The sequence below is a fragment of the Orbicella franksi genome, chromosome 8 (genome assembly GCF_964199315.1).
Source record: "Orbicella franksi chromosome 8, jaOrbFran1.1, whole genome shotgun sequence".
In the NCBI taxonomy this organism is placed as follows: domain Eukaryota; kingdom Metazoa; phylum Cnidaria; class Anthozoa; order Scleractinia; family Merulinidae; genus Orbicella; species Orbicella franksi.
The window spans coordinates 30,008,898-30,035,109 of record NC_138152.1 but is presented as its reverse complement, the minus strand read 5'-3'; the positions used below and the strand labels follow the sequence as shown (position 1 = coordinate 30,035,109).

Genomic DNA, 26,212 nt, shown 5'->3' with positions numbered 1-26,212 from the left:
TGCTGCGTTTTTTGTTGCACTTTACGGTAAGCTGTAAGGCGCGGTAAGGCGCGGTAAGGCGCGGTAAGGCGCGGTACACTCATGCATGGTCAATGCACTCGTCTCAGGATCGAGCGGCCCGGATTTGACATCTGGCCGGAGACACCGCGTTGTGTTCTTGGGCAAGACACTTAACTCGCTCCACCAAGGTGTTTAAATGGGTACCGGCGAACTGAATGTTGGGGTTAACCCTGCGATGGACTAGCGTCCCATAGAGGGGGGAATAGAAATATCCGTAATCGCTTCTCGCTACGCAGAAACCAGGATAAGCTCTGGCCTGGTGGCATGACCCACTTGGCTCGTATACAGACTTTACCTTCACGTAATCAAGTAATCAGTCACTGTGGAACAATTACGCCCTGCCCAACTTTGGCTGGTAGTGCCTTCAGATGATCCTTTTCTGTCAAGTTTTAGCAGCTACACCTGCCTTGTACCATGAGCAATTTCATCGTTTTATTGAAAGAGACGTTTTAAATAAATGGCATCAACAAGTTTCTGCATGTGAGGCTGTATAATTTCGACAATGGAGTAAAGTCGTGGAAAAAAATGCAACTTGAAAATCGCAAAAATTAGCTAGGAGCAGAAGAAAACTCGTCCCACACTGTAGACGTATAGCTTTATTTTCATGTGGCGTCATTTCATTTCGCAATATTTTTTTTAGTTCTTGTTAAGCAGATATAACTTACCAGTGCAATTTTTGCCATCTCCTGAGTATCCAGGTTTGCACGCGCAAGTGTAAGATCCACGAGTATTGTTACAAACACCATTCACATCACAGCTATGAGAGTTTGAAGAGCACTCGTCTATGTCTGAAACAAGGTGAAAAGGAGTAAATATGGATAAACGTTGAGTTATCGTTAGTCTGACCATTTCACCGAAACTGAAAAAGAAACATACAGCTTGAGAACAATCCGTCGAAAATTTACGGTAAGCATAGAATATTTTAATGAAAAAAAACGATTAATTTTACTTTCCACTCGTTTTGACTCATTCTTTGCTTTTGGATGATTTACATTACCGTAGTTATAAACCACTGGCGCAGTCTTCGAAACTGTTAAAAAATAAAGTTATTACAGGGTTAAACCTTTTTTTCTATCAGCTTTCTTATTGCACAAGTGCGGTTGGTTAGTAAGTAAGTAAGTAAGTAACTTTATTTAATGAGAGTAAAAACACTTTACAGTCATTGACTGATAAACTCGTGGCCCTCCCTTAAACAATTAAAATATAAATCACAATGATTTTAAAAATATTTAACTATGAATAATAATAAGTATAAAACTGGTAAAATTACTAACATCAATAAAGTGGACTAAAATCTTGTTGGTGCATGCGATACAAAGAGTTAGAGGACACTAAGAAATTGTGAAATGTTCAATATTTGCATACCCCTTCTTTATAAGCTTGACGCATTTCTCTTTAAAAACATTAATGCTATCACAGGATCTTATGTTAGGAGGTAGGGAATTCCATAGTGAAGTTGATGGTTACAGTTTTTTCTAAGCCTATCAATGGAAGAGAAATTTCATAGTTGTTGAAAGTAAAGTGAGATTGTTATTAAATTCAGTATCAACATTAATATGTTGCTTGTTTATTGGTTGGTTGGTAGATTTCTTACCATTGCAAGTTTGTCCATCTCCGGTATATCCAGCTCTACACTTACAGGAATATGAGCCCACGGTATTCACACAATCTGCTTTCACGTCACAGTTATGAGTGTTGGTGGAGCATTCCTCTAGATCTGCCAAAATTAAATTTCGAAAAAAATGAGACTCATCAAATACATGAATAATGTTTACAGTACTGGTTTGTAACAAATGAATCCTCGAACCTTTCTGAGCGCGAAAGAAATTCTGGGGAGTTTATTATTTTTTATTAGTAGATTACAATGTATTTTAACCGCATTAAGCAAGAGATTTATCACCTGTAAAGCAAGTAAAGTTGAAGCAGTTATCGCATGGCACGTCATTCCAAGTGTATCCATGCCTCACGCCAAGAGTGTGCACACAGTCTTCGTTGTTCCAGTTGTTTGGTTGCTTTGGAGCCCAAAACCTAAAACTGCTAATTTCATTGTTTGTCCACACAAAAGAGCCTTCAACACTGCGGTCATTCAGCCCTATCCATGATCTATCGCCAGCATGACGGTGCTGAATAAATACGTTTTCCTCCTGGTTGTGCACTGTAACCAGATCAGAGTTCATCTCAGAACAGTTTGACTCAGCAGTCAACCATGTGGCGCATGCGGGGCTTGAAAAGTAGCAATAACCACCAAAGTAAGTCCATCCTGGCTGGCAAATGTCTGCAGATATAAACAAAAATAAATCCATAAAAAGTACGAGAAATCATTAAGAACGTCTTGAGTGAAAGTTATTAAAGGAAATAGTTGCTTGTCATGTTTCTAAAAAACCTTCAAATGTTTTGCTATTTTCACTCCTGACTGAAACATTGGACGTCATTTGTTATGAAATTAACTTTTAACAATCAAATTCAAGAAATGGCCTGATAAAATCTTATTTTTAACAGCGTAAGCGAGAAAAGTTACTAAAATATGAATACTAAATGAGCTAAACTACTGATCAAGACATTAGTAAAATTAACGATGAATTATTTCGTCCGTACCTGAAAGGACAGTGTATGAGATAGACAGTGGATCATACTTTGTGTCGTACAACTCTTTTAAACAAACTCGCACACTGGTCGTATTGATGTACTGCAAAATAATCAGTGGTCTTCTAAAATGAGGTCGAAAATATAATTTCCACAACGCTCACGGTGATTTTCTGAAATATTATTTAATCTTCGGAAGAAAAAGCAAACTCATACCTCCCTTGGGTTTTCGTTCTAGTAAAACATACCAATATCATATCATTTGCATCTAGTAGGTATCTCTCAACTTTCTTGGCTGTCTTGGAGACGCCATCTTGTATTTTACGATTTTCCCCGCATTTAATTTGATGGAAAATAACGGATGTAAAAAGGTGCAAAACTAATTCTGCATTGATGTTCCCCCTGAGAAAATTGGAAGAAGCCAAGAACTCTTTCAAATAGACGAGATTTGGTTCGACTGGCGTGTCAAAAATGCAGTTTAAATGGAAATGCCTAATAAAGTGAAGAAACAGAATTACCTCCACCCAAGCAGTTATTCCATTGTGTACTGGTTGTCGATTTCCACCGCTAGACGAATGGTTCGCGGAAACAAACACATTTGGGGTGCTGTTGTACTTTTCAGTAAAGCGGATATCCTAAAGAAAAACTCTCATTAAGTAAGCGGGGTGTTATTCAATTTTGATCACTAGCAAGCTGAATTTTATAATAACTTACTGAGTGAGTATTGTTTAAATTGACGCTGTTCCGTGGGATCTGTATACTAACTCTTAAATTTTTTAAAAAATTAATTCTAGGCAAGCTCTCTTGTAAGACGAAAAAGATACCAACCTTGCAATAGGCATTGTTGTAATCTGCAGGTGGATTTTGGGCGTTAGCAAAATAGACTGAACTATATTCTGTAAAAAGAGGCTTGCGGAGCGAAGAAAATGCCAACCATTTCTAAATGAGAAAAATAAATAAATGTTAACTAGAAAATTGAGATGGAAATAGTATTTTTTTCGAAAAATTAAGTGAGATATCCATAAGCAAACGTCTAAATCAAGATTCTATTTCTCAATTATATGTCTCGATGGTAAAGTATGCTAGAGACTTAGCTGCCAATGCAAAAGACCAGTGTTAAGAGGCTAAAGTAAATGATAAAGATCTGTCAGTACCTTATGGTTGGTACATAAAAAAAGGTACATACACTTACAGTATAAACATCGTTGTGAGATCCTGCGTAGTTCTGAAGCTCTCTCAAACAAATTTTAAAGGAGGATTGCGTGACGTCTTCAATCCACACACTGGCAGCGTCACGCTTGAGTCCTGCACGATAGTGCGCTGCGGTAATAAACACTGAAGGTATCACTGAAAACTTTCCCCGCATAGAAAACGAAAAAAACAAGCTGTTACCGTTGACGTTCAGCTTACTGATGTTGTTGTTGCTGTTGCCCTAGTGCTGTTTAACAGAAACGAGGATTTGGAAACTTAGTGCGGGTTAGTGCTCTAATGGCTGAGTGATAGGTGACATTGTAGTCCCATCAGTCCAAAGGAAATCATATTATATTGAACTAACTCCGATAACTGTAAGCTATTCGAAATTATTGTTTGTGAACTTGAGTTGTAAAATGAAACGAAAAAGTATCTACCGATGGAAAATTGACAGATTTACAAGTCGTTCCAGTCCACCATTGTGATATCCGTACTTCCCCGGCAACACCACCCACTGGAGCCCCTTGGTACGCCATCCAATCAACTGTCACGTTAGCCTTTGATTTCCGTTTATTGTAGCCTGCCGCCATTACACATGCAGTGAATTGGTCATAACTGACATTTTCGACCCACGACACAGCGGCATCATGTACATATGACTTGTCACTGGTGTCAATATGATTGACAGTGATCTGAACTTCAAGTGGTTTGTCAGGATAAAACACATAGGGCTTGAGGCGAATTACTTCACAATGAGAATATCCCAGTGAAGGAATGTGTGGCATGTGACGGCGACCTCGCTGGAAAGGAAAACCTTTAAAAAAAAATAACAGTACAAAACACTAATCAGTACAAAAGATTTAAACTTCCCAGGTTTTTTCATCGTAATCATCATCATCCTCTTGGACATCGCCATAAATTTCAGAGTAAAACAATTTCTAACCTTCACAACTACCAGGGTGTTGCACAGAGAAATTCAGTCGCTGAATGCACATTTCCTGTCGAAACAAACACTCATTGTCGTATGTTGTGCCATTGGATGAGCAGACTGGTTCTTGGTAGGATGGACAACTGTTAACAGCAACGCAGCGAGCATCATTTGGTCCAAACGCTTTACACAGGCAATGATAATGACATGTCACGTCGATGCAAGGATCCAAGTCTGGCAAGACATATAAACAATTGTCACAAAACGATCTGATATTCTAGTACACACTTGCCTGATAGTTATCCACACTTCTGCCCTCCCAGTGTGGATTTGGAAGCTTTTACAAAGATAACTGCAATGAGCAACATCGCGGAGGGGGAAATGGATACAGGAAAGAGAATGCTAAATATACCAAGTGTTTTTTCAATCTCCAGATGGAATCTTTTTGCCTACCTCCAGTGACCATGTAGTCGACAGTGATAACATCTTTATTGCTGGCGTCGCTATTGTAATTCTTCACACACACTTGTGCATCAGTTGTAGATGTATGCTGAATAAAATCAAAGATGAATTAAACCCGGCCTGGTTCAAGTTGCTATCCCGCCCGATTAGTTTTAAAGAACTTATATAAACGAAAGTTTTACTGAAACTAAAAGTTGCTGAAATCGCTTGAAACACAAGTAACAAACAGAAGAGTTAAAGTAATTGTTTTTATTGAATTTTGTTTCCATATCTGGAGCTGTTATATGCGATTGTTACATTCCCATACAAACTATTATATTTACGTTGTTACGCAATGTGATATAATGTTCACGGGTCCCGAGGAAATTGAGGTATTTGTGCTGTTACCTGAGTGTTTGCGAAAATCACACAAAGGTCACAACAGGTATTCCTTACCTCAACCCAAGTGGTGACAGCGTTACAACGTGGCCCAGAAAGGTTACCATTGTTGTTGTTGTCAGTGCGTTTTGGCGTCACTAACACAACAGGACGAGCATAAAATGGTTTTGTGAAGTTCACTGTCTGCAATGGAAAAGGAAAAAATAATTTAATATGGACTGTATATCCGCGAGTCTCTTTTAGAGGTAAGGTTGACAAATAATCCGTATTGGTATTTATAATGCGCTGATTCCAATGTTTAGATTCCAAATCAGAGCGGATTTGATTTGAACAGTTTGAACAAGTGGAAAAGTATGTTTGATCAATTGATCAGCGAAGATAAAATTGAGTGTCAGAAACTATTAATTTATGACAGATTTTGTGGGTCCACAGTTCAAATAGATGTTAACAGTCAACTTTAACTTCCTCCATTATTATGAAAGCATTGCTGTTGTTGCCCTTTTGATGCCCTATTATAAAGAGGATTTAGATAAGAAACAATAATGCCGCGAGCTGGCAATAATTATTCTTACTTGACAGAAAGCGTAGTTATCCTGATCAGATGGTGAGTTTGTATTGGTAAACACGAGACTGTCGGTTATGGTAAAATTGTCAACTCTCAGATTTGTGAACACCATCCAATTCTGCAGAAGAAATAAAAGATATTGTAGTTAAAACCTGCCAATTATTAAAGAAATAAAAACATGCACAATTAGGGACTGTTTTAACCAACGTACAACAAACCCAGTAAGATGTTGATAATTTGCCTTTTTTCAGAAAAAAAAACCTATAAAAGAAGCACCTCTCCTTGTGTATGCGTTCAACTGCTTCCAGTCAACGGTTCCTACCACATGATTTCTACAAGTAGCTAAAAGTTTATCAAAGTGCTACCAAAAACATATTTTCTTTGTATTATTTTCTTTTGAAAGCCAACTATTTATGTTTTATACTGGTACAAAAAAGACTCATCTTGAACAGCTTGAAAATGGAAGATGATCGGGCACGTCACATGGGAAGTTGACCTCCGATATATTTGGAACATCGTAACGCATGAAAACATTTTAGAATACCGTTCTTTAGTCAGGGGTCATCATGGTTTTCATTCATCTTTGACGAAGTGTATATCTTTGGCAGAGTCTAGTTCATTCGACTGACGACTGACAGAAAACGAAATTTCAATTTACTCACTATCTTTATGCCTTTATGGGGTCCATCGAAAATCTTTGCTTCTCTGAGACAAATTTTGAAATTGTCCACGCGCAACTCCTCCACCCACACGGCCATGGCATCTTGAGGTCTCTTGGGAACTTGGTGACTAGCAGTTACAAATATGGTTGGTGGAGTCGAAAACCGCTTAAATGAAATAATGAGAGAAGTTAAGATTAGTAAATTAAGCGAGTGAGTGGGTGAATGACCGAATGAGCAGATCAGGGTAAAGAAAATGACCGATAATGGGAGAATACTTGCTTAAGCCTTCAAAGGTTCTTCAACTTACAGACATTTTGAGATTGTAGCAGATCTTTTGAAAAACTGACGGAACGTTTGAGATGGTAAAAATACAAAATGACTCCAATAACAAATTAACATTCAAAAGTGAGTCACGCAACCCGCTACACGTTGCAGAAAGTGTAAATGTTTTCTTAATGAGAGCCCGCCGAGGATATTTTAAGTATTCAAAAGAAGAAAAATACGCTCAAGTCCAAAAACCACTAATCAGCTTATTGTTATCGGTTTTGATCTTTCGCATTAGGAACATTTGTGTTTGATGAGGAAAAATAATCTTTGTAGTTAGTCTCAATTGATAAGCGATTCTTAATTTCAACAAATTTCAGCATAGTAACATCATGTTTTTCGATTGCATTGAAACAGTTTTCTGTTTAGCCTTAGCCTTACGTTGCTTGGCAACTTTTGAATTACAATTGTTTTACTTGAGGCGACCTCTCATCAAGAGAGGCGGCTCTTTAGTGTATTTCTTCAGTTGTTGAGAAATATTCCGAATTTCGATATTTATCCCCTGACGCTATTTGTTTCCAATACTTTCTGCTGAGCTATCACGCTATATTTTAATGGTCAGCGTTTGCACAAGTCACGTTTGAAAAGGGCAGATGATTGACAAGTTTCAGTAAAGAAGATTGATTACCTGACTCGTGATTTCCACGTTAAATTTCACGCGAGGAACCGATATCGCACAAATCCAGAGGTGAAACCAGAAAGCATTCACTGGTATTCAACAACGTTGAGCAAACAGTTTTAAGTAAGAACTATTTTACACTCAAATTAAAATTTCAATACCAGCCAAATTTTCAGTGTTCAAGTTCTTCGAAAGAACATCGAGTCAAGAATAAAAAGTCGAAATGTATTTCTCGTAGCAGAAAAGCTTACCGATCGAGGACTGCCGTTGTACCAGATTGCAAGTTGATAGAAATATTAACTGAGGAGTTGTTAAACGATGCCCGAGATAAGAAGTAGCACTTAATGCAAACCCAGCCAGCTTGTTTGACATCCTTCGTCGTTTTTCCAGAGGTTGTATAAACTTGCAGTCGAATCTGGGTTAGCGTGACCTTTCAGCTCCGAGATTTTAAGCGGATGAAAGTCGTCGCGTAGGCTTTGAGTACGACTGTTTTACAGCCGCTTGAGTTTGTGAATTTGCCATCCAAGGACGCGGTTGGCCATCGGGCGATGTCCTTCGTCTACTTTGCAAGTGTATTTCGCCCGTGTGGAACCATCTGATACAAGAAATTTTGATGTTGGCCTCTTAACTGGAGTGAGGATAACATGATACCAGAAACATTAATTGTGACCATTGTGGGATGGCCTACATACTCAAACTAAATGCTGTACTGTAGCTGTGGTTTTCTTTGTTGTTAGCGAGGTAGTGTTCGCCTTGAAAGCTGCCATTTCGTCTTCTACATATGTCACAATTGGCATTGGAGCTTCTTCGGCTGCTGAACTTTGCCTTGCAGATTTCCTTCGTTTGCTTCGGCCATTTTCTTGTCCAAGCCGTTATGATTTTGTCGTTTTCTGGTACTCGGAATCGTAAGCGGCTTCTTATATCTCTCTGAAAAGTTGTACTTCAGTTCAAAGCAGGGAGAAACTTCATTTTCACTTTGAAAAAGACTCATGCTTGTTTTTAGCTCCGTAGATTGCGGCAATGATTTTGCAACATGATTAAAAGGTCACTTTTGTTTGTTTTTTGTCGCGCCAATGAACGATCACGCAAACTTTTTTTGGAGTTTTTAGTGTTTTTGGAGTCGTAATTTCACGCTAAATACCTCGCCTTGGTTACCAAGACCGGCGCTTTTGATGCTTTAAACAACCTCGTTACATAAAGTAAAACTCTTTTCCGCACTAATTCCTTTTAAATATATTCGCAACTTTTTGACAAATTCTGCACACAAAAAAATGGCAAACCATTTTAGGCAGTTTCTGCCAATATTTGGAAACTTTTTAGCATTTCTTTGTTTGTCTCCTTTGCATTTTTGAGTAATTTCTAAGTGTATGGCCAGGTTTAATTCTTCAGTTGATCTAAAATTTCTCCACACTATTTCTTCATCTTTTGTCAGTCATACTGATTAGATTAATTCGTATACTACAATCATCATTTTTTAGTGTTAACTGACGATATTAATATTTTGTATTTTGTATTTTTTCTTTCTTACATCCACATCCACAATCGAGGCTCCCTTTTTCATGAACTTTTTATATATCTCTTTACTTCCTAAACCACTTAACAAAACAAATTCTAACCTGCTGGAAATCGATCCTCTTGCATTCCGTTCCAGTTGTCCAAGAGTTTAAGGATGGGGTGCCAGTTTGAGATCCATGGGGTTTCGTTTCAAACGCAAGATAGCTTACCTCAATGGACTTATTTGAACCGTTAGCAAATTCTAGAACACAGATTGTAAATTCACTCGCTTTAACATCTTCTACCCAGACTGCAGCGCCGTTCCGAGGGGTTTGGCTCTTCACGGTATGGCCAACTGAGGCGAGAACCGTCACTTGCTGTCCGCCGTAAAATGACGTTTGGAAGTAAACCTTCTTACAACCGAACAACCCTGGTGAACTTGTTGTTACGTTTTCTTTTCCGGCCTTGAATCCGAGTGCTGTAAAGGAATAAAAAACACTTTTTTCTTCAAAATGATCGCACCTACAAAGTTTTAACTGAATGCGCAGCCGATATCCTAGGAATGGACATGTTGATTGCTTTGGGAAGAGATTTAATTCTCAATTTCCTTGATCTGTGCGCCCCTCCCCCCATCTTTCAGCTCGCTTCTTCTCTGATCAACAAGACATAAAAACGCCTGAGCTTGCCGTGAGAAGTTGAATTAAGGTTTACATTCAGAGAATGCAACTGAGAGTAGATACCATACCTTCAGTGGCTGGAGCGCCCAGGCAAACCAACAAAACAATGACAAAGAAGTGCATCTCGTATTGGTGCTCAGACGACATCTTGCTCCGACTGAAAGGGAACTTCACTCTCATGTACATTATAATCATCACAAGGGCAATGCGTGACTGGAATGTACCTGTTAAGACATGTCGAATTATAGGATATTAACAAATTTTAAACAGCACGTTCACAAAAATGAGTTATCTTTGGGGTGACGCATATAGGTGACGAGGTTTAGGATGACAGGCAGAAGGAAAATGACCAGTGTAAGAAAATATGACGGATTCCTTAGAAATTGACGATACTTCTCCTATCCGAGGAGCGTATTTTATTTCCATCAATTTACAATATAAGAATTGTTTTAAATAACACTGAACTGATCATTATCGCTGTTGCTTGGTCAATGAAAACTACCGACCCCACCCCATGTCCCCTCTCCCCAGTCCCCCGCAGTGCCCCCGTATCCTCCACAAGAAACGAAAATTAAGTTAATCAAATTTTCCAGTTTGAACTTTACACATTTCAATTTTGATCAATTAATGTTCTGTTTTCGCTTTTCTACTTTATGCTTTGTAGCGAATTTTCAGTTCATTTGTATTTTGAATTGCTTTCATGCCAATTTAATTTCAACCCCTTATAGAGGAGATTATATCGGATTTTGGCTTATCTTTTCAAAGAGGAAAACTCATAAAGTAACTAGAGATTTGAAAGCTTCATAGGCGTTCTCTTCCATCATTTTCTTGTATAGATGATAAAACCATCTGAAAAGGATGACAAGTTATTTTCGTCAGAGTCGTCATTTATTTTGCTGTGTTAAGACTCGCTTGTTGTTCGTCCTGAACTTTGACCTTCTGAAGTGCTTCGGTTGCTCTTAACTATTGTTTGAGGACAAGCCAGGTCATTACATTAGGAGATGGGTCTCAATTGATTGGCGTATTTTTTCGGTTAATTTGATCATTTGCCAGTTTGTTCATTTTATGTGTTTTTTTGATTTTTTTTTTTTTTTTTTTTTGATTTTGACCGAGTCTCGTTTTTTTTGATTTAGATCGAAGCTAAGGGCGGAATTTGCCATTACATTTGTAGTTTGTAGTTTGTATTTATTGAACGCCTTTTGTGTAAAATCTAGTATCAACTCTGCTAGAATGTGGACTAACTTGATATATATGTAATAGAACTTTCCGTAAGTGGTGACCTTCAATGGGGCCACTAAACAATTGAGCTGTGACGAGAGCTGTCAGCTTACACAAGGTTAGTGATTCAGTGTTTGTACGTATCTGAGAAAATCACGATGCGTCTATTTACGGGTTATGGTATGCAATGGGATTCGACTGTGTTTAATTGTTGTTATCTTAGTTTATTGTACTTTGGTGATGCACTATGTACTCGCGTGGACTACTTAACATAATCAGGTGTTTTTTTGCGGCTGGAGAGGCTTTGCGGAAGTGTTCGAGGGGAGTTTTACAGAACGGTTTTCTATATCCTTGTTTCTCGGCTGTTGTATAGTTATTCAGTTCAAGAATAATTAAATTCACTCTGTAAGTTAGCCTGGTGGTTTTTGTTTCTTTGTGCACGTGGAAGTTCTTTAAATTTTGTAACAGTAAGGAAGCGTGCCATGAGCGCTCGCCTCTTTAATCTGCTTATTTCCCCTTTCTTGATGGTAACGCATTTTTATCTTTCTTTAACCCTTTTCCTCAGCAGGCTGATTTTATTTAACCCGTGAAACAACATCTACTGTAGCAGTGAGTCAAAAGAGCCATAACTAATAAACGAAAACCATGAAATTGGTATTCAGTAGCATCTAATTGTGCAACAACTATTTCACGGGTTAGGTAAAATCACTCTGAGATTGACACCTTACTGATCCTGAATGCACTCAGTATTATTACGGCCGAAAGAATAACATGCACGCTGTGACAGAACAGTCTTTGACCTAAGAATGCCCATTTAAGGACAGTTTTCTGAGAAAATAGAAAAATAGTAGTCGCAATTGCAGACAACAGTCTCCTGTGAAGTGGTAGAGATGCATTTTGGAAGACATTACTGATTTTAAAAGCCGGAAATAGAACATACATTTTCTACGCACAGTGAAAGAAAAGAAAGCACTTTACGCCGTCGACTGCATAGTTCAAGGAGTTGTCGAACTTACGAACACATGTAATTTTTAACTTGATTGAGACCGCAAACTGCCAAAGGACTTCCTAGGGACATTTGCTCATTTGCTCGCTGTAACGTGTGTTCAGCGATACGATAAAGCTTAGAACTGGACCAGAAGGCTTTTTGTTATTATATCTCAGCTGAATTTTGAATTGCTACTGAACAAGCAAATCTAGTCTTCGGGCATTTCCGGCTACGGCAGTCAGCTACTAAAAATGTCCTACAGGAAGAATTTCGAGCAGGCTCAGTTAAATTTCTTTAAGAATTTTGGCAATCCGATCTATTGCTTTATCTAGATCTCTTCTGAATTTTCTTTGGCTCCTGTCCTTCTTTTAAGAGCGCCCAGTATTAAACCGATTCATGCGCACATGAATCGACAATGTCAATGTCAACAGTGAAAAGCTATTACTTTACTAGGAAAGCTTTTCCATTGTTCACTTTACAGACAGTTTCCGTTTGAGACGTCAGATGTTTTTGTGTCTAGGTTCCAGACCCCCACTGATACAGTATAAACAGCTTTCCAAAAATTTTAACGGAGATACTATTGAAAATGTATGTTGATTAGCATACGAAACGTCAAGTTCATAAAATGCATGTTTTTGAAAATGTTTATCCCCGCTGTTTGTTTTACATTTAATCAAGCTAAGATGGCCGAAGAGCAACCTAGAAGCTAATAAGGACTACTATGAGAAGACGTGCCAGCCAGAAGAAGGCATGTGTATCAGGGTCTGGCAGGATGTAGATAGTCCCCTAAAGAGAAACGGGAAGCAAACCACCAGAAAGTAAAACTATTTTCTACACGTAGCATTTAGAGTAATTTTCGAAGCATTCTACTACATTGTCTTATATACGGCTTAAATTGTAACGCAATCGCCAACAGCATAATGTCACGTGTTAATCGTATTCAACGTCTGGGTCGCCTGTGATAACATCAAGGGCCCAACATACTCAGCCGTAACAGGTGTTACGGCTTACAGCCCTTGTTGCCAGTCCTGTACAATCACATCTTGTATCCAGGGTGCAACCATTTCAGCGACTTCCTCTGAAGATTCCAAAACAAATGCATGTTTAAACTTCCTTTCACAAAGATATATCTCCCCTTCAGGAAACTTCTTTTTCATGTCTTCATAATAGGAGACTGGTGCCCAATGGTCAGTCGCTCCATAGTAAAATATCAACTTCTTCAAATTTTGTTCAATCACCTGAGAAGGAAAATTATTAATGTCAGAAACAATGGTGTCCATTATCAGTTGTTTGCTTCAAGGACTGTATGGCATCCTAGAGCGTTTCTGACCATTCAGAACTAAGTACTGTGCTGTTCAAGATGGTTCTACCTCTTAAATCTGTGGATGAAACCCTAGTGTGTGACCATTCAAAGTAAAGCTATTGAGCAGTACTTTCATGTGGTGGTTTGTTAAGTTGTACAAGGTGGTTTCAACTTTTAACTCTGTGGAACACACTCTTGTGCATGACCATTTAAAAGACAGCACTTTCATATAATACTGTTTGTTTTTTTAATATTTATTTTTGGAAAGTGACATCAAATTTCATTCCTTTTTATTTGAAATTTGACACTCTAGCAGTGTGCTGTTTTTAAAGTTCCTCTCAATCAGTATTAAGTAAATGTGTAGATTCTTTTCAGTCAGTTGCGTCTTTGAACTTAGACTTCAATAAAAAATGTGAGGATGAAAACTTAGTGTGTGATCACTTAATAAATGAAAACTACTGAGCAGCACAGTCTCTTTTCTCCTAGTCTGACATGTTACATGCTCAACATTGTTGACTTTCTAAAAGTCAGCCTCTTCTTGTTGAATAAGGCTGGTATGAGCCGGCTTTCACCTGCTCTCACTCACTCGTGCTGCAAATAAAATGCATGCTTTGTATTCATTCGCTCTCCCAGCCCTCTAAGCTTCACTTGTAATCAAATCTAAATACCAACTTCTAAAGTGAAATTTTAAAACTTTGTGGGTGTAAAACGAAGACAGCAGACTGCAGATTGCAGACCAGGGATTATTTTATAGCATACCTCTTCATCTGGGTCAACCACCTCTTTCATCTCATCACATGCCATTGTCAAACAACCATTTACAGACTGTGGAGTAAGAAGCTTGAGCACTGAATCCACCGAGCTCAGCATTAAATTTTTCCTGTTGCTCAACCACCACTGGACAAGTCCTTTTTTTAACAAACTCAGATAAACAAGAAAAAGCAGTGACTGCAGCTACTGCAAACCACTTAAAATATGTCACCATCGGAGTAACATATCTGCCACTGGGCGATATTGCCATTCTTTCGATGGTCGGAGACAATAGAATACTTTTGGTTACATCTGTAGCTTTATTACAGCTTTTAAGAAGATGGAGTATTATGTAAGCTCCTATGGAATGTCCAATGAGTATTATTTTAGATTCTGATGGAATGTGCTCCTCTAAGAATATCTTCTTGTGCGTGATTTGTTCATCAAGACTGAGTGGAAAGCTGTTTGATTCAGTTGCATCAATTGGACTTGGATTCGCTGGATAATCGTTTGTTGGGGAATGACCTGAAAAAGGAAATGACATATGCTATTGAACCCTGGGAGACTCCCATATCAAAAGTGTGGAGCTGCTTGCGGGAAATTTTGGAACGAACATTCTGCTAATTAATATAAATATTGAGGTGGGTGTCGGGCGAGAGAGGATCAATCATCGTCCTCTCTTTATAACAGATAAAACATATTTGAGAGGTCACACACTAAGGGTTCATCCATAGAATTAAAAGTTAGAACCACCTTGTCCAGCATAATTATCAGTACCAAATGAAAGAACTGCGCAATGCGGCTTTCATTTAAATGGTCACACACTAGGGTTTTATCCACGTACTTAAAAGTTCGAACCACCTTGTACAGCATGCATAATAAACAGTACCATATGAAAGTGCTGCGCAATAGCGTTCAATTGAATGGTAACTCAGTAATGTTTCATCCTCAGAGTTTAAGTACGATCAATCAATTAATATTTTTTTTTTTTTTTTCACGCACTTTTTTTCTTTTCGATGCCGCAAATCGGCCAAAATCGATCGAAAAAAGCAGCGTATTCAGAGGTTCGTAGACTCAAAAGACTGTTATTGTAAACTACTAAATGTAGGTCGAATTTGTGCTTTCTTTCTTTTATATTTAGAGCTAAATAGATCGCAATTTGGTTAGATATCAAATACTTCACGAGAGCTCTACATTAAGCCTATGTTGAAATGCTCAAAATACAGTGCTTATATGTATTCTTTTTTGCAAAACTCCGTGTTCAAATACAGTGTTCATTGTAAACATTATATTTTACCCTGCAGTGCTGAAGCTAGAAGACCAATGGCTGTGAATAATTAGCAGATATCCTTGTGCATTAATTTTTGTCTTGATGACCCACGACATGTATGACGCATGAGCTAAGCCAGGCTAAGAAACTGGTTTCTGCGTAAGTTATCATCAATAACTATCAATATGCTAAAAATGTTTTTCAAGTAAAATTAAAATGATGATATATCTCAAATAATATAGTTTTGTTTTCTCTTTCAAATAGCTAAATCCCCAACTAAAAAGAAAAACGTTCGTGTGGGTAGAATTTCGAATTTCTTTAATAAAATCGCAGCAGCAGATAATTATGTTCAAGTTCAAGACTTGATTGAAAACTTTGTATACAACTACCATGATTCCCTAAAGGCGGGTTTCACGGAGGTAGTTGGACATTGGGAATTCGCACTGTAAGTGATAAAAATATTATTTCCATCTAGATGAAAACGAAAACAAACATAAAGCAACGCGTTATTTTCACCCTGCTCTATTTTATTGCCACAAGCTTTTATATCGGTGTGTCTGACACTTTTTGTATTTATTTTCTACGTTAGCACTCTCAAAACACACTAATTACTAGAAACGAATGAAAAAAATGCCTTCTCTATCTTATATTCTTAGTGTACTTTTTCTAAATCCACTTTACTTGAATAAGATAAGAAATCAAAACCAGCTGGAATCATGTAACTTGGAACCTATCCTGGTATGATGCTCGTGGAATTCAATCAACTGAAACTCAGTAACAAGATTCTCCTTCTTAAGGGAGAATTTCACGGTTCAGCGCATGTACAAGTTATAGCGTGACTATAAACTACTACCTTGTTCATTTTTTACTGAACCACATGTAGTTCAACAACTACAGACTATGACTTCTGAAGGCAGAATGGCTGATAGCCAAATTTCAATGAAGATGCCAACGGATTTATCGAGAAAATTTCGAATCTATAAACTTCGAATTCAGTTTAGTAATTTATTAACGTTAAATTTTTTTTATTCGGCGCGAAAGATTTACTCTGGATACCCACACGTGTTATCTACTTTAATCCAATTGGTGGATAAACAATATGTGTATTAACCAAAGCATACGAAAGGAATTCTAATGAAAAACATTACTCCCATCGGCGCGTTACCGTGACTGAGGTGAAAAAAAATGACATTTCTCGCAGAAGTTATTAGTTCGGCTAACGTTATTTAAGAAATAGAAAACATGTACCGTGTTTCTATCGAGTTATAGAAATACGAGTGGAAGTTTGGGAGAACGAGAAATGCTGTGGGAACACGAACCGCAGGCGAGTGTTTCCAGAGCTTTTCCGAGCTCTCCCAAACTTTCACGAGTGTTTCTATAACTCGATAGAAGCACGGAGAACATGTTTTCTATTTCTTTTAGAAAACACCGCGACGAAAAAAAGGAAAACAACTTGTTAACTTTGATTATCAAAATGTACATTCTCTTTGCTCGCGCCATCATTATGTCAACAGCTCGTGCTAGTTGCGTGTTTCTATCGACTTTTACAAACACGATTTTTAACCAATCGGCGCGCGTATTTTCTTAGGACTGTTTTCTAAAGCTTGTTTTAACACGGAACCATGAAACCATCTTTTAACGATAAAAAACCAAACAAGTAAGTTCAAAGTAAACTGTTTATCTTAGACTAAGGATACGTGCACGTGACTAATCGATTTTGTACTAACCTATTGATTGACATATCATCGGTGATATTGAAATTTTCTGATTATATTGCACTTTTATAATTTACCAACAGTTTGTATGTCCCCTTCTATATTTGCAGAGGTTTAATTTTACTGAACAGGGCGTGTAAAACTAAGACTGCAAGCTCCGCGATTTCTTCAGGTAGTTTCATAGAAGACTTCGACTTCGTCAGGTCGGAAGTAGTAACTACCCGCTAGGAATGATTGTGGTGAGGAGGATCCATGGCTGTTGCCAGGTGGCGGGCTGTAGGTGTGTCCAAGGTTTGAGTATGAGCTGGCGCTTGATGCAGCGTTGCTGGCAATATAAATATCGTGTCCTCCTCCAAATGTTGGTCCATAGTGAGAGCAGCTGAAGATGGAATGGCTTCCTGTTTGATCTAGCTTTAGTGGCTGCCAACCAGGCTTGTTAACCAGTGAGAAGAGAAAGGCTGCTGAATCGTAGTGATATGAACAACCACCTAATTTGAAATACACAATGGAAAAAGAAGTCAAATATGAATGATGTTAGGTAATTAGTAGATGAGATGATGTGTTTACCGACACTTTGGACAGTTTATAAATGACGTTTTATAACGTTAATTTGATTGAATCACAAAATTTTATTATCATGGTGTTATTCGTAGCTCGGCATTTTTTCTTGTAATGTTAATTCTTGGGTGAGCAAGCCCGGAGGGAGGCTGGGAACCGCTGTCCATATTTCAAACTGAACACGATTTTCATTCCTTGTTTTATAAATTACATAAAATCGAGCTGTCAAGCTGTCAGTTAGCCAGGGACACCACACCGTATAAAAATTCAAGTGTTCCTATTGGCCTGTTCATCGCGATGAATTAACCAGAAATTTATTGGTACCATTGATTTATTTTCCTTTCTTTGGTATTATCCTTTTTACTCGGAAAATATTATTTTCTGAGTTTAGGTCGGACATTGACTTTCACTCCTTCCTTACGTCCTTCGATTCCTGTTAACCTTTTAGTAACTCCGCTAACCAGTATATAAAGCGGTGGGCGTTGGTTGCCCCCAAGTTGGAAAAGATTTATCCACCAAGCTCAAGTGATTTGTTTCTGTGAAAATGTTTCTTATTCGCAGATCATTTCTGCACGGTCGACAGCTTGTTTTTTAGCTTGAAGTTCTCACTGTTAAATCAATTCAATGCCGTTCAATGGAAGTAGCGCCGCTTCCGATGTTTTTTCATCGGAAAGCAAACGCTGTGTTTTGGTGAATGTTTTCTTTTTAAGCATTGTAAAGACAGAGGCTGTGTTTCGGGAAACTTTTTTTTTATATATCCGTCAATAAAGAAAAGAGTAAAAAAAGAAAATAAAAAACATTGTTGAGGCCGGCAGATTCCGAACTCACAACCTCTAGCTTGTCGGGCGATCACGCAAAATTGTTTAGACGGTATAGAAGTATGTTTTGTGTTTGTGTGGGTTTGTGTGTGTGTTTTTTTTGTTTGTTTGTTTGTTTTTAACTTGACTTTTTATAATTCATTTTCTGAGTTCAGTGGCTCGCTGTGGTTAATGATTCGAAGCAATTGTACCAAGTTAACGCTTCCTATAAAGGTCTTTTATCCCGTTTTCTCCCGAATCAGTGAGGAGCTACGCTAACAGAGCAGGTTATAGATCGTGGAAGGAAGGTGAGGTATTTGGGGCGCCTGTGATAAGATGAAATTGATTATGTCACTTACTCCATGAGACACTTGTGTATCCTCCAAAAATATATATTTCCCAACACGGATGATTGTGACAGATGGACCTTTGCCGTCACACTTTGAATGGAAGGTATAAGCAGACCAGCCATTTACAGTTGCCTGGTAACAGCGATTCCAGTATGAAGATTGGCGAGTCACAGGATGTAACCATTTACCCAGCCATGTCAAAAAATTCTGGCTGTTTCCCACGATGCTGGAATATTTAAGACCCGCTGCAAAAATAACATATAAGAACGTTCCTTGGATCCATTTTGTACCTAGCATTTGTTTTAGTGGACCATGTTGAAAGTTGATTTTGCTAAGAATTAATAACAATGTCATCTTCACCAGTTATAAGGTGACCATAATTTCTTCCACCATAAATGTGACGCTAACTAAACTGGATGTACTGTTTGTTCGGAGAAATATTTTATAGTGGTCGTTATATGCAACCATGCAACTAAAATTATTTTTATCTGGAATATCTCGTCCTAAATTTTGGGTCGCAGTGATCAATACTCTCAATAGATGGTTATTTTTTTAAAATCATCTATTAAGAGTATAGTGATTATCGGGATATAAAAATCCCGAACAGGAAAATATTTGGATAAAATTTAATTATCAAGAAAATGTACCATCATATTTAACCAATGCACTCGCCGAGGTCAGAATTCTCAATGGAAAAACCAGCGAAAGATAAAGTTACGAAATTTGACAGCTTTTTTAAATATTTAAATTTTGAAAAAAGTTTTTAATCGTTAAAGTCGACGTGGGCTCTTTCAGCACCACAAAGTACCCACCTCTGTCTTTTCTAAGTGCATCTAAGTATGGTTAATGTTAATGTCAAAGCGTGTCTGTAGTAGCAAGGAGATAGCAAACAACATTACTGAGTCGTGTTTTCTTTCAATTGCAACAGTAGCAGTCCTTCCAATATGGCAAAGTGATCCAAGATGAAATTGGAGAATTCTAATTGGTTCCCTGGGCGGCCCAAATTTTACAATATCGACAGCTGAGATGCACCATTCATGAATTAGTTTTGGCGAATTGTTTTTCTCGAAAACAATTTCGCCCCCCTCCCCCCCCCCCCAAAAAAAGTAGTCTGTTAGTGTCGTGTACTATGTCACATTTCGTGAATGTATGTCATGAAGTAGACAAGGAGCAGCAGGGGAGAGAAGAATAAAGAGAGCACATGGTCGACTTGTTGTGTGCTTCTTTCTGAACTAGTTTCACTTCTCCAGCTAGTTAAACCTCCTCTAATTTATATACTAAGAGGACACGACAGTTAGAAGAGACGAAATCTCAGGTTTTGGTTTGTTTTTTTAAGACATCATGTTTGGTGGACAATTTTAGCTTAATTCTGCCTGCTGCAGCCTGAATTGAGACGCAATTAATGTGAAATACTCACCTGCCGGCCGAGCGTTCGTGCATGTTTTCCCATCTCCTATGTACGGATGGTTACACGTACATATATAGGATCCTACAGTGTTTGTACATGATGCTAAACGGTGGCAGTCGTGTACACCGCTGACGCACTCATCGATGACTGGGGGAATAAGGAACACGGCAAAGTTAGTAAACAAACATAAATTATGTTGTAAATGTTCACCAAAAAGTGCTGTGTGTTCTGAAGTAAGGTGTGTTTGTTCGTATTGATGTAAATTCTACTTTATGATAGTACGTCTGAACTTTGTAGTTCTTGTTAAGTCAAAATAACTTACCAGTGCAATTTTTGCCATCTCCTGAATATCCAGGTTTACACGCGCAAGTGTAAGATCCACGAGTATTGTTACAAACAGCATTCACATTACAGCTATGAGAGTTTGAAGAGCACTCGTCTATGTCTAAAACAAGATTAAAGGAGTAAATATGGATAAATGTTGAGTTATCGTTAGTCTGACAGCTTGAGAACAGTCCGTGGAAAATTTGCGGCAAGCACTGTATCGTTGATGAAAAATAGATTTATTTTACTTTCCACAATCTGAAACATTTTCTGCTTTTGGATGATTTATATTACCTTGGTTATAAACTTTTTGCTATCAGGCTTCTCATTGCACAAAAGCGGTTGGTTACAGTGTTTTCTCAGCCCTTCAATGCAGGACAAATTTTATAGTTGTTGAAAATAAATTGTGCGTCATTACATTCAGCATCAACATCAAATGTAGTCATGCGGGGGGGTGGGGGAGGGGGAGAGAAGTTGTTTGTTTCTTACCATCACAAGTTTGTCCGTCTCCGGTATATCCAGCTCTACACTTACAGGAATATGAGCCCACGGTATTCACACAATCTGCATTCACGTCACAGTTATGAGTGTTGGTAGTGCACTCATCCAGGTCTGCAAAAATTACATTTGAGAAAAAAATTCAAATAGATATCAAATAAATAATATTTAAACGAATTACTTTGACAAGTATCCATAGATCCGGTTTGAGCGCGCAAGATGATCCTAGCTAAAGTTTGGTGACTTTACAATATTTTTATTAGTAGAGATTTATCACCTGTAAAACAAGTAAAGTTGAAGCAGTTATCGCATGGCACGTCATTCCAAGTGTATCCATGCCTCACGCCAAGAGTGTGCACACAGTCCTCGTTGTTCCAGTTGTTTGGTTGCTTTGGAGCCCAGAACCTAAAACTGCTAATTTCTTTGTTTGTCCACACAAACGAGCCTTCAACACTGCGGTCATTCAGTCCTATCCATGATCTATCGCCAGCATGACGGTGCTGAATAAATACGTTTTCCTCCTGGTTGTGCACTGTAACCAGATCAGAGTTCATATCAGAACAGTTTGACTCAGCAGTCAACCATGTGGCGCATGCGGGGCTTGAAAAGTAGCAATAACCGCCAAAGTAAGTCCATCCTGGCTGGCAAATGTCTGTAGATGTAAACAAAAATAAATCAATAAAAAATAAGAGGAATCATTAAGAATGTCTTAAGTGTTTTTAAAGGAAATAGTTGTTTGTCATGTTTCTGCAAAGCCTTCACATGTTCTGGCATTTTTACTCCTGACTGAAACATTGGACGTCATTTGCTATGAAACTAACTTCTAACAATCAAATCCAAGAAATGGCCTGTTAAAATCTTATTTTTAACAGCGTACGTGACAGAAGTTACTAAAATATGAGTACTAAATGAGCTAAACTACTGATCTAGACCTTAGAAAAATTAACGATGAATTATTTTGTCCGTACCTGAAAGGACAGTGTATGAGATAGACAGTGGATCATACTTTGTGTCGTACAACTCTTTTAAACAAACTCGCACACCGGTCGTATTGATGTACTGCAAAAAAGAGTAGAACAAAAATAATCAGTGGTCTTCTCAACTGAAGTCGAAAAGATAATTTTCACAACGCTCACGGTGATATTCTGAAATATTATTTAATCTTCGGAAGAAAAAGCAAAGTCATTTGCATCTAGTAGGTATCCCTCAACTTTCTGTTCAACAGGAAATGCTTCTGTCGATTCTGACTTCGGCTCTTTTGGAGACGCCATCTTGTATTTTACGATTTTTCCCGCATTCAATTTGATGGAAAATAACGGATGTAAAAAGGTGCGATACTAATTCTGTATTGACGCTCACGCTGAAAAAATTGGAAGAAACCAAGAACTCTTTCAAATAGACGAGATTTGGTTCGACTGCCGTGTCAGAAATGTTGCTGCTATGGAAATGCCTAAAGAAGTGAAGAAACAGAATTACCTCCACCCAAGCAGTTATTCCATTGTGTACTGGTTGTCGATTTCCACCGCTAGACGAATGGTTCGCGGAAACAAACACATTCGGGGTGCTGTTGTACTTTTCAGTGAAGCTGATATCCTAAAGAAAAACTCTCATTAAGTAAGCGGGGTGTTATTCAACTTTGACCACTAGCAAACTGAATTTTATAGTAACCTACTGTGTGAGTATTGTTTAAATTGACGCTGTTCTGTGGGATCCGTACACTAACCCTAACTTTTAAAATTTAAAAAAAAAGTAATTCTAGGCAAGCTCTCTGGTAAGACGAAAAAGATACCAACCTTGCAATAGGCATTGTTGTAATCTGCAGGTGGATTTTGGGGGTTAGCAAAATAGACTGAACTGTGTTCTGTAAAAAGAGGCTTGTGGAGAGAAGAAAATGCCAACCATTTCTAAAAGACAAAAATAAATAAATGTTAACTAGAAAATTGAGATGGAAATAGTATTTTTTCGAAAAATTAAGTGAGATAACCATAAGCAAACGCCTAAATCAAGATTATATTTCTTTTTAATATGTGCCGATGTTTAAGTATGCTAGAGACTTAGCTAGCAATGCTAAAGACCAGTGTTAAGAGGCTAAAGTAAGTGATAAGGATCTCTCAGTACCTTATGTTTGGTACATAAAAAAGGTGTAGGCACTTACAGTATAAACATCGTCGTGAGATCCTGCGTAGTTCTGAAGCTCCCTCAAACAAACTTTAAAGGAGGATTGCGTGACGTCTTCAATCCACACACTGGCAGCGTCACGCTTGAGTCCTGTACGATAGTGCACTGCGGTAGGAAACACTGAAGGTATCACTGAAAACTTACCCTACATAGAAAACAAAAAAAAAAACAAGCTGTTACCATTGACGTTCAGCTTACTGATGTTAATGTTGCTGTTGCCCTGGTGCTGTTCAACAGTAACAAGGATTTGAAAGCTTAGCGCTGGTTAGTGCTCTAATTTATGGCTGAGTGATAGGTGACATTTTAGTCCCATTAGTCCAAAGGAAATCATATTATATTAAAATAAATCCGATAGCTGTAAGCTATTCGAAATTATTGTTCGTGAACTCGAGTTGTAAAATGAAACGAGAAAGTACCTACCGATGGAAAATTGACAGTTTTACAAGTCGTTCCAGTCCACCATTGTGATATCCGTACTTCCCCGGCAACACCACCCACTGGAGCCCCTTGGTACGCCATCCAATCAACTGTCACGTTAGCTTTTGATTTCCGCTCATTGTAGCCTGCCGCCATCACACACGCAGTGAATCGATCATAACTGACATTTTCAACCCACGACACAGCGGCATCATGTACATATGACTTGTCACTGGTGTCAATATGATTGACAGTGATCTGGACTTCAAGTGGTTTGTCAGGATAAAACACATAAGGCTTGAGGCCAATTACTTCACAATGAGAATATCCCAGTGAAGGAATGTGTGGCATGTGACGGCGACCTCGCTGGAAAGGAAAACCTTTAAAAAAAATAACAGTACAAAACACTAATCAGTACAAAAGATTTAAACCTCCCAGGTTTTTTCATCGTAATCATCATCATCCTCTTAGACATCGCCATAAATTTCAGAGTAAAACAATTTCTAACCTTCACAACTACCAGGGTGTTGCACAGAGAAATTCAGTCGCTGAATGCACATTTCCTGTCGAAACAAACACTCATTGTCGTATGTTGTGCCATTGGATGAGCAGACTGGTTCTTGGTAGGATGGACAACTGTTAACAGCAACGCAGCGAGCATCATTTGGTCCAAACGCTTTACACAGGCAATGATAATGACATGTCACGTCGATGCAAGGATCCAAGTCTGGCAAGACATATAAACAATTGTCACAAAACGATCTGATGTTCTAGTACGCACTTGCTTGATAGTTATCCACACTTCTGCTCTCCCAGTGTGGGTTTGCAAGCTTTTACAAAGATAACTGCAATGAGCAACATCGCAGAGAGGGAAATGGATACAGGAAAGAGAATGCTAAATATACCAAGTGTTTTTTCAATCTCCAGATGGAATCTTTTTGCCTACCTCCAGTGACCATGTAGTCGACAGTGATAACATCTTTATTGTTGACGTCGCTGTTGTAATTCTTCACACACACTTGTGCATCAGTTGTAGATGTATGCTGAATAAAATCAAAGATGAATTTAACCCGGCCTGGTTCAAGTTGCTATCCCGCCCGATTAGTTTTAAAGAACTTATATAAACGAAAGTTTTACTGAAACTAAAAGTTGCTGAAATCGCTTTGAAACACAAGTAACAAACAGAAGAGTTAAAGTAATTGTTTTTATTGAATTTTGTTTCCATATCTCGAGCTGTTATATGTGATTGTTACATTCCCATACAAACTGTTATATTTACGTTGTTACCCAATGTGATATAATGTTCACGGGTCCCGAGGAAATTGAGGTATTTGTGCTGTTACCTGAGTGTTTGCGAAAATCACACAAAGGTCACAACAGGTATTCCTTACCTCAACCCAAGAGGTGACAGCGTTACAACGTGACCCAGAAAGGTTAGCATTGTTGTTGTTGTCAGTGCGTTTTGGCGTCACTAACACAACAGGACGAGCATAAAATGGTTTTGTGAAGTTCACTGTCTGCAATGGAAAAGGAAAATATAATTTAATATGGACTGTATTTCCGCGAGTCTCTTTTAGAGGTAAGGTTGAGAAATAATCCGTATTGGTATTTATAATGCGCTGATTCCAATGTTTAGATTCCAAATCAGAGCGGATTTGATTTGAACAGTTTGAACAAGTGGGAAAGTATGTTTGATCAATTGATCAGCGAAGATAAAATTGAGTGTCAGAAACTATTAATTTATGACAGATTTTGTGAGTCCACAGTTCAAATAGATGTTAACAGTCAACTTTAACTTCCTCCATTATTATGAAAGCATTGCTGTTATTGCCCTTTTGATGCCCTATTATAAAGAGGATTTAGATAAGAAACAATAATGCCGCGAGCTGGCAATAATTATTCTTACTTGACAGAAAGCGTAGTTATCCTGATCAGATGGTGAGTTTGTATTGCTAAACACGAGACTGTCGGTTATGGTAAAATTGTCAACTCTCAGATTTCTGAACGCCATCCAATTCTGCAGAAGAAATAAAAGATATTGTAGTTAAAACCTGCCAATTATTAAAGAAACAAAAACATGCACAATTAGGGACTGTTTTAACCAACGTACAAGAGTACATGAAATTATCGGCAAGATACGCAAACCCAGTAAGATGTTGATAATTTGCCTTTTTTCAGAAAAAAAAATCTATAAAAGAGCAACTCTCCTTGTGTATGCATTCAACTGCTTCCAGTCAACGGTTCCTACCACATGATTTCTACAAGTAGCTAAAGGTTTATCAAAGAGCTACCAAAAACATATTTTCTTTGTATTATTTTCTTTTGAAAGCCAACGATTTATGTTTTATACTGGTACAAAAAAGACTCATCTTGAACAGCTTGAAAATGGAAGATGATCGGGCACGTCACATCGTAACGCATGTAAACATTTTAGAATACCGTTCTTTAGTCAGGGGTCATCATGGTTTTCATTCATCTTTGACGAAGTGTATATC

General features: G+C 38.1%; 3 protein-coding genes and 1 pseudogene across 4 annotated transcripts in view; all 4 read right to left on the bottom strand.

The window, feature by feature from the left end:
* The window catches only part of LOC145494532 (uncharacterized), a 53,374-nt gene that overhangs the window by 23,848 nt on the left and 3,314 nt on the right, over positions 1-26,212 (bottom strand). Inside the window, exons 4-15 of the mRNA XM_081474024.1 lie at positions 25,624-25,734; positions 25,109-25,234; positions 24,664-24,760; positions 24,226-24,444; positions 23,721-24,097; positions 23,278-23,445; positions 22,916-23,026; positions 22,599-22,715; positions 22,091-22,181; positions 21,400-21,774; positions 21,114-21,236; positions 20,623-20,745 (exon numbers count right to left, since the gene is read on the bottom strand). Of these exons, the coding sequence (XP_081330150.1) occupies positions 20,623-20,745; positions 21,114-21,236; positions 21,400-21,774; positions 22,091-22,181; positions 22,599-22,715; positions 22,916-23,026; positions 23,278-23,445; positions 23,721-24,097; positions 24,226-24,444; positions 24,664-24,760; positions 25,109-25,234; positions 25,624-25,734 (2,038 nt within the window). The remainder of the gene's footprint in view (positions 1-20,622; positions 20,746-21,113; positions 21,237-21,399; positions 21,775-22,090; positions 22,182-22,598; positions 22,716-22,915; positions 23,027-23,277; positions 23,446-23,720; positions 24,098-24,225; positions 24,445-24,663; positions 24,761-25,108; positions 25,235-25,623; positions 25,735-26,212) is intronic.
* LOC145494545 (E-selectin-like) lies at positions 581-2,319 on the bottom strand. The gene is made up of 3 exons (XM_081474038.1): positions 1,961-2,319; positions 1,655-1,777; positions 581-848 (listed from the first exon to the last, which is right to left on the bottom strand). The coding sequence occupies exons 1-3, from the start codon at positions 2,235-2,237 to the stop codon at positions 697-699; spliced, it is 552 nt and encodes a 183-aa protein (XP_081330164.1). The 5' UTR covers positions 2,238-2,319; the 3' UTR covers positions 581-696.
* On the bottom strand, positions 4,181-8,883 carry LOC145494543 (uncharacterized). Its single transcript, XM_081474036.1, has 6 exons — positions 8,024-8,883; positions 6,830-6,994; positions 6,175-6,285; positions 5,660-5,785; positions 5,216-5,312; positions 4,181-4,996 (listed from the first exon to the last, which is right to left on the bottom strand). The coding sequence occupies exons 2-6, from the start codon at positions 6,923-6,925 to the stop codon at positions 4,773-4,775; spliced, it is 654 nt and encodes a 217-aa protein (XP_081330162.1). The 5' UTR covers positions 6,926-6,994; positions 8,024-8,883; the 3' UTR covers positions 4,181-4,772.
* On the bottom strand, positions 12,769-14,746 carry LOC145495765 (lipid droplet-associated hydrolase pseudogene; annotated as a pseudogene). Its single transcript, XR_014050466.1, has 2 exons — positions 14,212-14,746; positions 12,769-13,387 (listed from the first exon to the last, which is right to left on the bottom strand). The product of XR_014050466.1 is annotated as a lipid droplet-associated hydrolase pseudogene (transcript).